General features: G+C 40.8%; 1 protein-coding gene across 1 annotated transcript in view; it reads left to right on the forward strand.

The window, feature by feature from the left end:
- Positions 1-85: 85 nt before the first annotated feature.
- Positions 86-15,253, forward strand: part of OTOA (otoancorin) — a gene marked incomplete at its 3' end in the record, with an annotated part of 36,042 nt that continues 20,874 nt past the window's right edge. The window contains 13 exon segments of the mRNA XM_080556245.1: positions 86-2,079; positions 2,265-2,420; positions 5,001-5,084; positions 5,420-5,448; positions 5,540-5,570; positions 5,664-5,691; positions 6,570-6,657; positions 8,140-8,271; positions 9,623-9,858; positions 10,059-10,162; positions 11,850-11,956; positions 12,410-12,549; positions 15,017-15,140. Of these exon segments, the coding sequence (XP_080412371.1) occupies positions 2,052-2,079; positions 2,265-2,420; positions 5,001-5,084; positions 5,420-5,448; positions 5,540-5,570; positions 5,664-5,691; positions 6,570-6,657; positions 8,140-8,271; positions 9,623-9,858; positions 10,059-10,162; positions 11,850-11,956; positions 12,410-12,549; positions 15,017-15,140 (1,287 nt within the window). The 5' untranslated portion in view covers positions 86-2,051.

Raw genomic sequence — 15,253 nt, forward strand, 5'->3', positions numbered from 1 at the left:
AGCTGCTCTTTGTGTTAAGAATTGAACTCTCAGTAGCAGCACAAAGTTGAGTTTATTTAAACAGCATTTAAGTATTGTTTAATGGGATAACAGTCCACAAAAAATGAATCACTTTTGGTTGGGTTTCTTTCATATTCCTCTCAATGCCTCATAAATTCTCATTGCTTTTGCATATGCCATTTTCCAGCTAAAGGGGCTATGGTAGAACCAGACAAAACTGCACTTTAAACTTATGGGTTTGATAACAAACTTCCTAAGCGATTGTTCCTAAAAGCTAACAGAACCTGTAGGCACTTACTTGCAAACTTTTTGTGAGTCAAACTGCCTCTGAGGCTTAGGGACCTGATTTTGAAGGTTTAAATAGCTTGGAACAGTTGTTTGTTTTTCCACGAATACAAAATAAATGCTATTTATTTTAACATGTCTTATTTTAAAAATCCTGTTTAAAATAGCTAATTTCTGGCAGTTGAGATAAAACCTTCCTTTAAAATGACAAGCGGCATCACCAGTAAAGAGTAGAGAACTGGCAGACGTGTCTTGTTGCTTGGGATGTAAGTGTTGTGAGAGAGCAGAGGAACCTTAGCTTGTGTATCAACTGGTAAGTAAAGCAAGAACTGATTTGTCTTATGCTTTTGAAGTATAAACAGTTTATTTAACAATTGGTGATCTTACGCCAGGTAGGATGTTTTAGCTTGTCTTTTTAGGTTTATCTTGGACTTCCTTTGTTTAGTGATTTCTCTTGCAAAGTTAATAGCCTTTTGTTCTCAGTTGTCTTTGTGTAAGATTGTGTTGTGTAGTAAGGAGTGAGAGGCTTGACTAGTGTTTTTTGGTCGTGTTTTTTTTCCTCCAACAGTAATGCAGGCTCAGAATTACTTCAGCATCTGCTACTGAGTTTTGGCACAGAAAACAGATTTGTCTAGAAAAAATGAGCTGTGTACGTTTTGGAGTGAGTTTATTCTTTTTTGTTACTTCATTTGGACCTATGTAGTAATAGGAAAATATGGTTCTTGTGTAATTAATTTAGCTTCATGTAGTAAATGTATATTAAGTCAAAATTCTTCAATGGTACTTAAAAGTTTTACTCCCACAGGTTACAATCACATGAGAGACTACACGTTTCACATCTTTCGTATCTTTTAGTCCTGTCATTTAGGATGTTAGTTTGTAATAGTTTTTAGATGTTTTGGGACAGAAGATGCAATGTAAAAATAATTTTTCTTATAATTTCCTATTTTGTTCCCTTTATTTAAACAAGTATTCTTATACTTGAGGTACAAAATTAAACACTTACCTAAAACATGAGCAATAACAGGGAAAAGCTGTGACCAGAGTAAGCTTGAGTTCTAAGGGACTGAGTCTTGCAAGAGTTGATGGTGGTCTTCGGATGTCCATAACCAGTCCCATGGGTTTTTCTTGGGGAGCAGGGTGCTGGGGGGACCACTCACAGCACGGAAAGCTCTGCTGTGTGACAGCTTCCTCGCCTAATAACTACCATGGGTGACACAAGGCACTTGTCACATGCTTGTCTAATCACATTAACTTTGTTATTAAGGTGATGCACAATTAAGTGCAAGTAAGTTAAAAGGGCCACAAATATGGGTGTAGGTATTAAAACACTGCAGTCCTGTTCTTAATATCGTGCTAGTTTTGCCTAGTTTCCCTTTCTGTAACATATCTGCTATGTACACAGTCATGCAGAAGAAAAAAAATACTTAGTAGCTTTGTCCTGTAAAGATAATAGTTTGGGCAGAAAATCTATGCAGCTGCCCATTTCCCTGCTGTGTTTTAAGGGAAACCAGAAGTATTTCATGTATCTGGTGATTATCTTCAAAAACCTGCTTAGACCTATTGAACTTCTAAGGGACTTGTAAGTCGCAACATGGGGTGTAATGTGCAGTATTTTGCCCTGGAGAGTAACTGAATTATCTGTTTTGTCGAGGTGGCACTGGATATGTTGCATCGCAGGAAAAAAAGATGCCGTGCAAGGGCATGGTTTAGTTGGGAACTTTCAGCAGAAATTTGGGTGAGTTTCATCTCTCAGAAGGCACAGCATGGCCCCCTTTGGCTGCGTGGCCCCAGGTACAGTCAGCTCCCATCCTGCTCCCAGGAGCCCAGAGCCTCCTGCTCGGGGTGCAGAGGTGGGGGGCCCTGGGCAACACCAGCCTGGCCCCATTTGTTGACCCCGTACGGCTCGTTGAGCTCTCTTATCTCAGGACGAGAAGAGGCACTGTGGGAGTCCCTCAGCTTCTGATTCCCCCCAGCAGAACCCTTTCCCTCCCCGCTGGGTGCTGCTGGGCAGGCACCTGGAGCTGCGAGGCGGTGCTGGCCCCGGGCCCTGCCCTGCCGCAGGGGTCCTGGCTGCAGCCGCCCACTTCTTGCACTGCGGAGCGTGGGGAAGGAGGCGCACACAGCAGAGGCAGGTAAAGTGCTGCGGGGCTCTGGCTCTCTATAGGTGCCACAGGAGCCCAGCATCTCTTTTCTCAGCCCTCCCCTTCCTTCCCTCCCTCCCTCTGCAGCCTGAACCCCCTGAGCATTCTCCTATAGGGGGTTATACGCTGCTGCATATAGGGCTTTTTCGCGGAGGTGCTGTGAGGGGGAGGATGGGCACCAGCAGTGCGTGAGGTTATCGGCAAGACTTCTGATTATGAGGTTAGCTTTCTGGTTATCAGGCTTCAGATAAGGCACTGGCTGCATCGAAGAGGTGGGTGATAAAATGTCTAGGATTTCTTTACATGGAGGAGCGTGTGTTCGGGGAGCAAGAGGACGGGCAGGCTGTGAGCTCCCCATAACCTGAGAGTCCTGCAAGGGAAGTCTGACATCTGGTCACAGCGTATGCTGCTGTGGTGCAGGGAAAGCTCTGCAGAGAGGTGCCAGATAGGATCTGCAGAGCCACAGGCTGATTTGGGATTGTGAGAGCTCTAGGCAACTTCTGTAAATGGACTAGTTTAACTGACAAAGGAGAATACTTCACCCCACGGATTGTTTTATCAAGCGCGGCTATTTCACAGCAGATCTCTTCAGCACCTGCTAATTGTCCATTGCAGTTAGTTGGGATAAAACAGCACTACCCACCTCATATATTTCCCTGTATTTCATCTCCTTGTGTATTAATTTGGTATGCTTTAATTAAAATACACTCCCTGATCAAAGTGAGTGTGTTGGAATAAACAAATCGGGGTTGACATTAGTAGCATGATTTAAACCCTACAGATTAATCAAACCTTGCTGCAAAACTAATAGGACAACGGCAGAAACAAACACAAGAAAGTTCATTGTCCAGGAAACCAGATACATCTGAATGAGAGACTGCAGTGTGGTACTCCCAAAAGAATTGTTGAAAAGGGTTTCAGTGCATGTAAGAAAAGTACAGAGGCACTACCTTCTTGAAGCCTAATGATTATTTTTTTTGTCATCCATCAGTTTGAGTCGCTCCTGTTACAAAACTTGAGTTATGTATTTGGTTAGACTGAGGTATTGCTAGAGGCTGTTGACAGACGTTCTCATAAGAGTACCCTGCTGATATGTGAATTTAAACATTCTGAAAAAGTTGTTCCTAATTATCAAATGTTCAAATCTGTAATCCAATCCATGGCAGAGAACAACAACAACAAAAAAAAACAGATCCAAATTCAGCAAAAAAAAGAAATGGGGAAATTAAGCGTAGCGGCAGATAAGCCTTTGAAAGGAAGGAAAGGGAGAGAAAGCCTAACAAAGTGATCTTGTGGTCGGAGCAAAGCTGGCTGATGGGGCCTCTGTATCATTTGTTAAAAATAATGGAGTAATTCCAGTGCAAGAAGCTGCAATCTGCAGAGCATCACCTAATATTTGAATTAATTTGTTGCTTCCCCTGTGGGGGTGGTGACCCCCGCGGTTGGGCAGAGGCAGGAAACCCTCCCTGCAGGGACCTGCTGCAGCAGGGGGCTACGGCAGGCGATGGTCCTGGTGCAGGGGAGGGAGTGTGGCTGCAGAAATGCCTCTGGGAGAGAGACCTGCTCAGTCCCCACTTCTTTTCGATCCTGGCTGTGTGTCAGGCCAAGCAGCTTTGCACTATGTATCCTTGTCCTTCAGGATGTAGACCAAATGGAAAAAAAGAAATCACGTATAGGACAACTGAGACTGTTGGTCTTCCCTGACAAGAATCAGTGACGGCCTGGTGCAAAGCTCAGGGAGTCCCATTACTGCCCTTCCTTCCAGTTCATTTAGCTTTTGGTGACCTTCATGCCGCACAGCACAAGGCAGCAGGGATAGCAGAAGCTACTAAAGCACATATTTCCCTAGAAACTATGACCTGGCCGATGCTGGAAAAATTGATGGTGTACTTCTCATGAGTACGAAGACTAGAGGTTTGAGCAGCCTAAACAAAGTGGCATGGTCGTGAACCCACGTGTTGCTTTTCCACAGGGGCACAAGTATATTTTTTGGGCTCTCTGCGGAGTGGTGGCACGAGGGAGGGGTGGAGTACTCGGCACTGATGCAGAGGGCCAGGCCATGGTGCAAATCAGAGCTCTGCCAGTGGAAGGTCCAAGGGCTGCTCCGCAGTGGTCATACAGGCAATTCCCCAAGCTAGGCTTTGGGATCGTTTGGAGTTTCATTTCTATTTCTTCTTTTTCATTCTCTCTATTTCTTTTTATTTTATCTGAATTTAATTTTTTTCCCAACTAAATTGCATTTAAGTCATATTTAGTTGGAATGTGGCTTAGTAAGGAAACAGTGCTGCTAAGAAGAAAAGTAAAGGAGCTGTTTGGTAAAAGGGAAAGAAAGCTGGCTGCACGCACACACCTAGTAGGCTTGTATAAAGTGTATCTCTATCCTGGAAAAAGATCTAAATGGATAGCTTGGGAGCAAGCACTTTTAGATCGTTCTGATCTCAGTCTGCACTCCATAGCTTATGCTGGCTCTAATTTATAGCTATGGAAGTTTGGGGTGAATACTGCCTTTTGACTTTGTTCTTTTTATTTTCCTTTTCAATCCAAATATCTTCTGATTCTATTAAACACTAGAAGAAATGCCCAGACTTCTGAAGATATGTTTCTTATTGATATTAATGAGTCCTGCTGAGATTACACACAGTCAGAACTCCGCAGGTAAGACCAGAAATCCTGTCTGAGGGATGGATTCTGTGTGGATGGAAAAAGCTGCGTGTGGTAAAATAGATGCAGTGCTATTTAGTAAGTAGGATCATATTCTCTGCTCTCTTGGCTTCATGGAGCTCCACCAGCAAAGAATTTAGGCTAGATTGTTTGGTAAACAGTAGCCTTTTATTTTCAGTGTTTTTCTATAAATACTTTTAATCAAAGCTGCATTGCATGTGTGAAAGTAAATTATAGGTGTATATATAGTTTGATGACAAACATTTTTGTATAGCAATTGAATGGTAAAATGTTAAATCAACTTTTAGTAATGGGATAATCTTTTACAGATTTGCCTCCGTTATTACAAAAAGCTGTGGTTAGTATTTTTATTTGATCTCTCTAATAATGTTTTGTCATATAATCTAAAAATAATACCCGATCACATATATTTATCTTTTTTTCCTTAGGAGGAAGTAATAACTGGGAAATATCTGAATGGTAAAATGCAAAATTGTTCCCACTTATGTTTCTAAAAGGAATTGAAACTCAATATGTCACTATAACTGTTTCTGTTCAATTTTTCATGTATAGCTCTCCTCGATATACTTCATTTTCAGAGGTAATGTATTACTCTCACCATGTTGATTTTAGGTATCATCTTGCACTTTCATATACAATGTGTTTCATTTCCACAAAAGCTGAAACATTATGGATAGAATGAAATTGGCTTGTGATTGCTTTGATTTAGATCTCCTGTGAGGAGTATTTTGTCCTAATGAGGAAAAAGCCATTTTTCATGATAAAGCAAAAAACTTGCATTGAATGAGGCTGAGAATATAAATACATGCTACAGCTTTCAAAAACTTCGATAATCAATTTTGTTCATATGTTTCAGAATGGCTTTCTAAGGAAATTAGGTGCAGTTCCAGCTTTTTGTCCATCTTTCAGTCCCGCTCCATCCCATATCCATTCCTTTTCCTCCAGCTCTTTTTGGCAACTTTTGAATTATTTTCTAATTTTGTCTAAATCTGAAAGAGCAATAAAAGCCTCAAAGACAATTCTACTTTTGTGAAACTCAATGGCTGGGTAAAGAAGAAAAACATTAAAGATGCTGCTGGGGGAAACGAAGTAAAAATTAGTCCCCATACTTTCTTTCTATAAGCAGATCAGGGCAGGCAGAACAAGGTGCCAGGGGTAGTTGTAGAGCTCCCAGATAGCCACTGGAGATGGTACTAATGGCAATGTGTCAGAAAATTGAGATTACTGTGGGGCAGGTGGAGTTAGATGAAGAAAAAATTTAATTTCTCATCCAACTATTAATTTTCATTGCATTAAATATATTAGCTATTAATCTGGTTAGGCCAAAAAGCTGAATACTTGTGTCATCATGTTGATAGTGACAGTGTTTGCTTCTCCTGTTTTTGTTTTGTCTTGTAATCTGCCATTTTACATGTTGTATTATTTTACTGGCATTTTTGGTCCTGTTTTCTGTTGCAGTTCTAATGCCTGGACAGCAGATACACTTACAAAAGTTATGGCATATTTTCATGCCCAAGACGTTGTATTTACTCTTAGCAGCCTGCAGGTTTGTGACATTTAAAATGCATCCAAATTCTTATTTAAAAAGGAATTCTTAATTAATAAGCAACTTATCTCCATAGCCAAAGCTAGTTTGTTAATAGAGATAGTTAATATTCATAAAGTGTAGCAGAGAAATAGGAAATAGGAATGAACCCCGCCCCCCCCCCAAGATTGCAGCAGTATGCAAGGACTAAATCACGAGAAGATCCTTTTGTATCAAATCTGATGGTAAGCAGAAATTTGGAGTTTTCAGGTTGAGTGTTTGTTTCTGAACTGAGTGTGTGCATGTGCTTTTTTTCTCCATAAAATGGAAGGTTTCTCCCAGATTTTGACTGTGGCTGTAGTTTGCATTGCTTTTGGTGGAATGAGAGCCTCCAGAGCATCCTACAAAACGCTTCCACCTTGTAAGACTTCTCTGAGCTCTGTTTTCTGTAAGTTGTCAGTGAGGTAGGAAAAAGTTGTTTATCCTGTGTCATGATGATTGGTTAGGAGCCAAATCCCCCAGCCTCACCAGTTTAAGTGGACCTATAGCCTGCTAGCCCGGACGTGGAGCTCTTTCTCCTCCCTGCACGCACACACTCCGAAAAAGGAAAATGTCAAATGTGCAACCTTGGGCTTCATACCCAAAGCCCACAGCCCTGCAGTTCTGTAGCACGCAAATCCACTCCCAAGTCCTGTTTCACTGCCACTGCTCTTCCAAACCTGCACGAGACTGACACTACCTCTTCATCTCTTGATGTCTTTAAAATTCACTTACATAGATGAATTTTATAGTCACTTTAAGGCTGTTATCAGCCCTGAGCTCTCCAGCCAAACAGGGTCCTATGTTAATATGTGGTGGTGGCAATGCCAAGACAACAAACGACAGCGTTGACTCAAATTCCTAACCAATTCTGAAATAATTCTGGTGGGAATTAGAAGAGATTTTCTCCAGTCTGGTGCTAATGAGCCTTACAGTGTTTTCTGTTCCTATGCTATAATTCCCCTTAGAGTTTTAAAACCAGCACAAGGTTGTTAGCTGGTAATGCAGTTTGATGTGAGAGGGGAGATTCTTGCCTTATGACCTGGTACAGGCTTTGCCTCCCATTTAATTGCACATTTCCTTCCTTTTTTTAAGTAGTAATAATATGCACACATTACCACATGTTCTGAGATCTTTAAAAGGTTCATTTGCAGAAAAGCATTATTACCCTTGTTTTTATGGAGGGAGAAACAGACATTTTTGTTAAATGGCTCACTGCAGAGGACTTCATAATGACACCAGGAATAGCCTTTAAAAATGTTTCTCTTTTCAGCATTGCATTGAGATACAATTTTGTGTTTACATTTTGTGTTGAGGGTGGTTACTCCAGTCATTGACAACGTGGAGGATACAGAAAGCTAAGCATTTATCCCTCCTTCAGTGGAGATTTTCAGGGATTAAAAGATGCCCCTAGTAGAATACTGTGAGCTTTATGTTTATTGTGCATATTTTTTTACACTTCAGATGTCCATACAAAGTTACTTGCAGAACCTTTTATACCAGCCTAGGCAGCTGCTGTCCGTGTTTCAGCAGCTTGATCAGCAGCAGTTCCAGACTGCAATGAAGTACCTCTTCAACAGCAGAAAGGACCGTCTTGTAAGTCACTGCGTGAGAAACAAAAGCTGCTGTCAAAGGTTTAGATAAAGGGGAAGGGGCCAGACCGGGGGGTCTCAGTGTGTATATTGTGCTGTTACTTAGCTGGATTGGAGCAGATTGCAGGAGCCCCTTTCCTTAGGTCAGCGTCTAAAAGTTTGGTGCCAAATCCAAGCGTGGATTTTCTCTGAACCCACTGGAGAAAGGTGCATCCCCAGAGAATGACCTACCTTCCTGCACAGATACTACTGGGAGGGTAGGACTGGTTGTTCTCCGGGTGTGTCTGCTTCTCTACGCTGGCTAGAAAGAGAGGCAAGACGGCAAAAGAAGGTGAAATTAGTTATCTTGTTATAGCACCATACAAGCAAATCATGAGGCAGTTTGGAGGGGAAGCAGCACAACACGTTTTGCTTGCCATTATGGTGTGTTCTGTGGGTGACCCATCTTAAACAACTCACTGGCTTTGAGTGAGTGCCCCCCAGAGAGGCGGCCTGCAGAGGGGTTTGCCACCCCTGGGGTGGGATGGTGGCCTTGCAGGTGACAGCACCTGGCATCCTCCCTGTGGGCCTCCAGCGTGGGTGTCACTGCAGGGCTGCAGACTAACGTGGGACAAAGGCAGAGCATTTCTCCGGATGTGTGAGGTGACTGCCCAGGACAAGGGCTGGATGCTCCACTACTCAAGCAGTGGCGGCACAGCTCTTGCTGCCTGAGCACACGGATGGGAGCCAGAGCGGCAGAGCGTGAGCCCTGTCAGTACGCTGTGAATTTTGTCTTCTCAAATGGTGCACCCTGTTCTTCCAAGACCAATAATATCAGTGACAAGTCACCAGACCTTGGACTATCAGCTCTGACCATGCTGTCCTAGACATACCAGTGTGTGAGAGAGAGGAAAAAAAAAAAAAGTGATTCATCCTCAGCCAGGTTGGCTTTATTACCTGGGCTTGTTTCTTGATGCGCCTGATCTCTTGGAGGGACTGTTTGTAGTAACAGCTGCAAGAAATACTGCATGGGAAAAGATCTGTTCTAGAGATGCCTACATACTAAATTGTATATGAAAAAATATCCATACTATTCTAGTATCCTTTCATTTTTCCAATAACTTACTCTTTCATGAGAGTGTGTGCTGTAACTTCGGTCATTTGGCTGCTTCTTCATTTTGATTTTGTCAAAAGATTCAAGCTGGTCTCTGGCCAACACCAGACAGAAATTATCTGAACCAATGCAACCCAGCAGCATTTTGCAGCTATTTTTTGTGAGAATAGCACTATATTGTTTGTAGAGTACTTTGTCAGCTTTCAAAATGAAAAATATATTGAATCAAAGAGACGTTATTTTAACCTTGTGTTGCTTGCAGGAAGTGGGAAATGTTGTTCTTAATTGGAAAAACACTAGAGAGAGAATTTTCCAAAGCCCAGGAGTGAACAGGACCTTGTTTCTTATAACGCTGGAGAAATGCTTTCTGGCCCTAAGGGCTATGGACTGTGTGGATATCCTAAGCCAGGTTTTGCGTGTGTCAGCAGTAAACTATCTCCAACCTGATGTCATTGGGAGCCTCCCAAAAGTTCTGCAGGAGGATGCTTTCAGAAACTTGTAAGCAGTTTATTTTTCCAGTCATCACAATTAGTACTATGTAGCATTTGCTGACTGTAAAGAGGTTACTATTTGGTCTCTGTTTTGTCAGCTATAGCTTTCTGCTTTTATCTTGCTGTTTCTAAAAACATTTGACCATGTGTTCTTTTTATTTTAAAAGTTTACTGTTTAGTGAATTAATATGCCATTGTATCACTTAGGTCAACAGTATTCAAGGACCTCTATGACAAAACCTCAGCAAATACACAGAAAGCTCTGTATGGCTGGATGAGGGAGATTCTACAAAAATCCTATAACATGAGCGGTATGTTATGTACAAAGTGTTTTCTTGCTTATCATAAGAGAAAAACAGTCAACAAAAGGCCTGTCCATTATGTTGCATTGGTTCCCAAATTTAGCATAGGACTGTTTAAGAGTAGCTGTCTTGAATACCTTTGTTGCAGAATGCAATAAACGTAATATATTATTCACAGCAAATAGCTCTCCAAAGACACTTGTTCTTCACCTCTTTTGCACAGAGCTATGCACCAAGTTTCTGTTCCCAAGTTCCTTTTTCTAAGACTTAAATAGGGTACAGTCATCAGGCATTCTGCACAGGTGTGCTGCTCACTTCTGAACTCCTACTCAGACTAGAGTGGGTCTGGCTGGGAACACATTAGCCAATGCACAGATTAATGTATATGTATGTGTGTAGATATATATATATATATATGTGGGAAGTTGCAAAAGTTCTACTGTACATGGCACCGACTTGCTCAGAAAAGGGACAAAGATAAAACCGAAGTGGATTCAATCCAATTTTACACATTTTCCTACCTCTGTTAGCCTGGCTAATGTGTCTTAATTAGATACGCTACAGCTGTGACAGTGCTGGGGGTGTTCCATGAGAGGGTTGTAATGCGGTGCCACTAAAGTGTCAAAGCCAGCACTTGAGTTTCAGCTAACATCCCAGTTTATATTCTTCCTATTCCTCTGGAAATCAAATTCAAAATTCCCACTTGTTTCAGTGGAGCAAAATCTGGCTTCTGGGAGCATGGCTATTTCAAAATATCAGTGTAAAGCATAAAGTTGTGGAGAGGAAGTTCACAACTCTGTGATGATGCGTGCTATCGTGTGCTAAGCAGAGATGCAGGACTTATCTCGTGGTACTCAGTAGTCCTGTGAAAATCCCACAGCATCAGACATCATGGTTCATGCCTGAAGGCAGTAAAAGATCACTCAGCTCAGGAGGGACTGAGAATTGCCACGCCTTTCTTAGTCCTGCTTGTTCTTTCACATGCAAAGCAGTGCAGATATAGTGAAGATAAGGTACCGTGTTGAGCATCCAGGTTAAGAGACTTTGGAGAAAACACTGTCTTTGAAGCTCGGAGTACCCAGCTAGTCTGTAAATGCTTTATTCGTAGGAATCCTGTTTTCATTTAAAATACTTTGAGAGAATGTTACTAAATGAATCACATTTCTTAACTGTTAAGTGTTATTTTTCCCAAACTTTTTCCGTATAAGTATATGAATGATTTTTTATTTTCTCTGTTATCGCTATTGCATATTGCTGAAATAAGTGGTATCATCACTAATAATATATATCAAGTGTTAAAAAGTATCATGCCTTCCTGATGTTCTTCAATAATATATTTGATTAGGAAAACCAAGTTTAAAAAATGCTGCTCCATACTTAATGCTATTGGTGTAATTTTTCCAGTCCCATACTTTATCCACTTCTGTTTCAACAGCATAAAACATTGATCATTTTCATATGAGAAAATTAGAAACATTTGCAATGCTATTTTGTTTCCATTAAAAAAAAAAAAAGATTTCATAAAAATGTGGTGCTAAAAACCAGCTAATGGAAGGAACCTGACTCTCTGCTAAGCATTTTTCTGATTTGCAGATTTATTTTTTTCTTTTACCAATAATAAAATACTGGGTACAACATATTTGAAAAAGTGATGAGTTTCCAAACGTTTTAGTGAGTATTTATTTGTACAAAACAGAGTTCAGTGAATCAGCTTCATGGGTCAGCGCAGAAAATTTATGGATTTTGGGACGATACATGGTCCATCTGCCTTTAGAAGAAATTCTGAAAATTAGTCTCAATGAAGTAAGTAAAAAAAATATGGTTGGATCTATCTTTGTCCAGTGATGTCAGCTACAAACAGTATAAACACAAATGTAAACTTAAACATGAAAAAGAATTTTAGATACTTTAATTTCTTAAATATAATTTTTAAAATAAATACAAAATGAATTCAAATCCATTGTCAAACAAATATTCCTCTATTTTGTAATTCAAAAGGACTATCATTGATATGTAAGTATTTATCTGCATTGGGCTTCTGTGACTTGTACCGAAAGAAAGATGGGGGACCAGTGATATTTGACAGTTCAACAGAGAATCATTCATTCAGTGTTGCCTTCAAAAACAGTGTTATCCAAATCTATCTTCTTCCTTTCTGTATAACATAAATGGAGTCAATTAATTTATAGTGTCAAACATTTTATTAGATGCAATCACTTCCTAATCCTCATGCATGATTTTGTTTGCATTGATCAGATAAGACTATTCATTAGCTATGACAATGCAACGAAGCAGTTGGACACAGTGTATGATATCACACCAGAGCTTGCACAAGCTTTCCTGGAAAGAATAAACTCATCAGGATTTGATATGAGAAACACTTCAACTATCTACAGGCAAGACTGATATTTTTTTTTTCTGGCTGTGTATGGAGAGAATAAGTAAGAAGAAAAGAGAAGAGTATATGCAGTAAATAGCTGATGAGTTTGTTGATGTGGCATAGCTTTTTCCTTCTAGCAGAAAAATCTAGGCTGAAATCCAACCCGGGTTAGCAACAGTGAAGAACTGCTATTTTATGAATTTTGGACATGTGCCTAATTAGCTGATGTTTTGTTTCCAGCTCTGCAGCGAGGAGTTGTCTGTAGTATCAATAAGAGGACCACAGCAGTGTCTGGGGGACTCAGTCAAAACTGTTGTCGTATGGTACAGCAATAAAATAAATTGGGATGACAGGACACAAGCTGCCTTGGGTGTTCAAATCACAGCAGATATTTTGTGGAAATTGTGTTACAGTTAGGATTTAAGGAGGAAATTGTAGCTCACACCAGCCAGGGCTGCAGGTGGTGTCCACTTGATGGTGTCACCAGAGGGGTTGCTCATCCTTGTCCTCTTTACAAGTGGTCCTACTGAGCAGAGAAGAGCCGTGGTTAGATGCTTGTGACTTTTGTGTGTGCAAGCAGGAAACTGCACTTTTAGGGCTCTCAAATAAGCACTTTTTTTTTGAATTTATTTTAAAAATAACAAAAAAAAAAAAAGCTAGCTTTTATTCATAAATACGCAGTGAGCATGAGCTACATGCAGGAGAGTGCTATGCATTTACATTTGCGCTGTCATATAAGTGGATGTATTTAGTCCCAAGACACCACTTTCTGGAGTTATTTGTAGTCTCCTTGGGGGATACCTTAGAGGTTTAAAATAATGGAGAATATGCTTTATGACTTCAGAGCTCCTGTCTTTATTGCAGTGTAACTCATTGACTTCCATGAAGTGTTGTTGATTGTCAGGGATGTAAGCGACAAAAGAATTATGCCCACTGTCTAGATTTCATGTCAGAAATTTTTAAAGTGATTTTATCACTCATGAGAGGTGCCAGATTGTCACCAATGAGAGGAATATCATGTTCCATAATCCTTAATATATTCCATTTTCCCAACACACTTATTTTATGTTACTCATTTTAACCATACTGATGATTTAAATGCACTTTTACTTTTAAGAAGTAGCGTTATTCATTACTGCCAATCCCAAAGGAGACAAAGAGCTCTTGGTGGTTATGCAATAATGCATCAGAAGGTAATTATTTGTTATAAAAGTGCAGTTATAATGTTTCTTTGATTTATATGTTAGTTTGATGATGTCCCATGAATTCAGATGGGCTGCAGAAGCAGTAGGTTGTTACATCACTAGGCTGGTTGTTGTTGAGGGACATGGGGAACTAAAAGCTGAGACTTTGTATGCAGCAGATTTTTTTTGTTTTTATGAACTTTGCGGCCGCAGCATTGTCCACTGTTGATCTAGTTTACATCTGGGTGTGGACATTTGAACTCTGCCTACACCCGCATCCTTGAATTGGAAAAAACACAGACTGCAGCATGTGAGCTGTGCTTTGCCCATATCTTTGCAAGTTCTTGTCCTGTATAAGTTATGAAAGAAAAGGCTAGGAGTTTTCAGCGACATGGGACTGATTCAGGCTTCCTATAAACTAATTCATCACCACTGCTTTAAAGTTTCAAATCCAGAGAGAGCGATGCACAATTCAGGCCTCCATCCATGCAGGCCTGCAGGTAATGGCAACAAATATTCCCAAGGCACAAGTCAGGAGGCCGTGTACAGCAGGTGCTAGCCCTTGGTGGTGTGAGGATATGTGCCCACTAACTACAGCCATGGTTGCACTTTACAGAGGTTAATGAAAATGCCAAGAAATGTTAGAGAGTGTGGAGACAAATGAGCTCCTCATCTGGTTCACAACACAGCCTTACTGTTCTGGCACAACTGAGGTGATGAACCACAGCACGTTGAATCCATCCAAGGGCCTGTCGTAGGGATAAAGAAATATGTTTGGTGAGAAGTACAGTAGGCTTCCTTTAAACCTGAGACAACAGAGAGGCTATGCAATGCTCTAACTGCTGTGCCACCACATGAATGAGTTGTGTTACTTGTGAAATCCAAGCAGGATTTGAAGTAGAGTTCAAAGTGTACATTCAATCCAGATAAAAACTCAGCAAGCTACTTTGGGACTTCTTAATAGCCCTCCATCCTTTTCAAAGTGGAGATTATACTGCCAATTCTGCCAAGGGCAGTGGAGTCTAGTAACTGGGAAAATCCAGGAATGGACAAATGGAACGGGGGAACTTAAATTTTTGACAGCACAAATATGAGTAGAGTTTAGCTAACTACAGAGAATAGTGCAAGTCTCTCATATCCACATTTCAGGCCATGTAGAGTTTTAAAGATCGCTTCTTAAAGCGTTGGTGACAAACAAATGACTTAGGTTTGGTGCACAAGTGGGGTATACCATATTTCACATTCCTGAGAGTGACAGCTTTTATCTCAGAAGCTAGCTAATGTATTTCTTCCATATAGGTTAGGTTTGTTGGTTTGCTTTTATGATGACATGGAACAGATGGATGCCTCTGTGGCCCGGGCTTTGCTTCATCAAATGATTAAATGCAATCAATTGAGAGGTTTCCAGGCCGAGGTTCAGAAGGTGGGTACCGTGCTCGTGCGTTTTTCCTATTCCTGAAAACAAAGGAGGGAGGGACTTCTTGAATTGAGGAAAAAAAAAAAAAAGAGTGGAAAAATTACTGGGATCTAAGAAAT

The sequence above is a fragment of the Anser brachyrhynchus genome, assembly GCF_964034855.1.
Source record: "Anser brachyrhynchus genome assembly, chromosome: 15".
NCBI lineage: Eukaryota > Metazoa > Chordata > Aves > Anseriformes > Anatidae > Anser > Anser brachyrhynchus.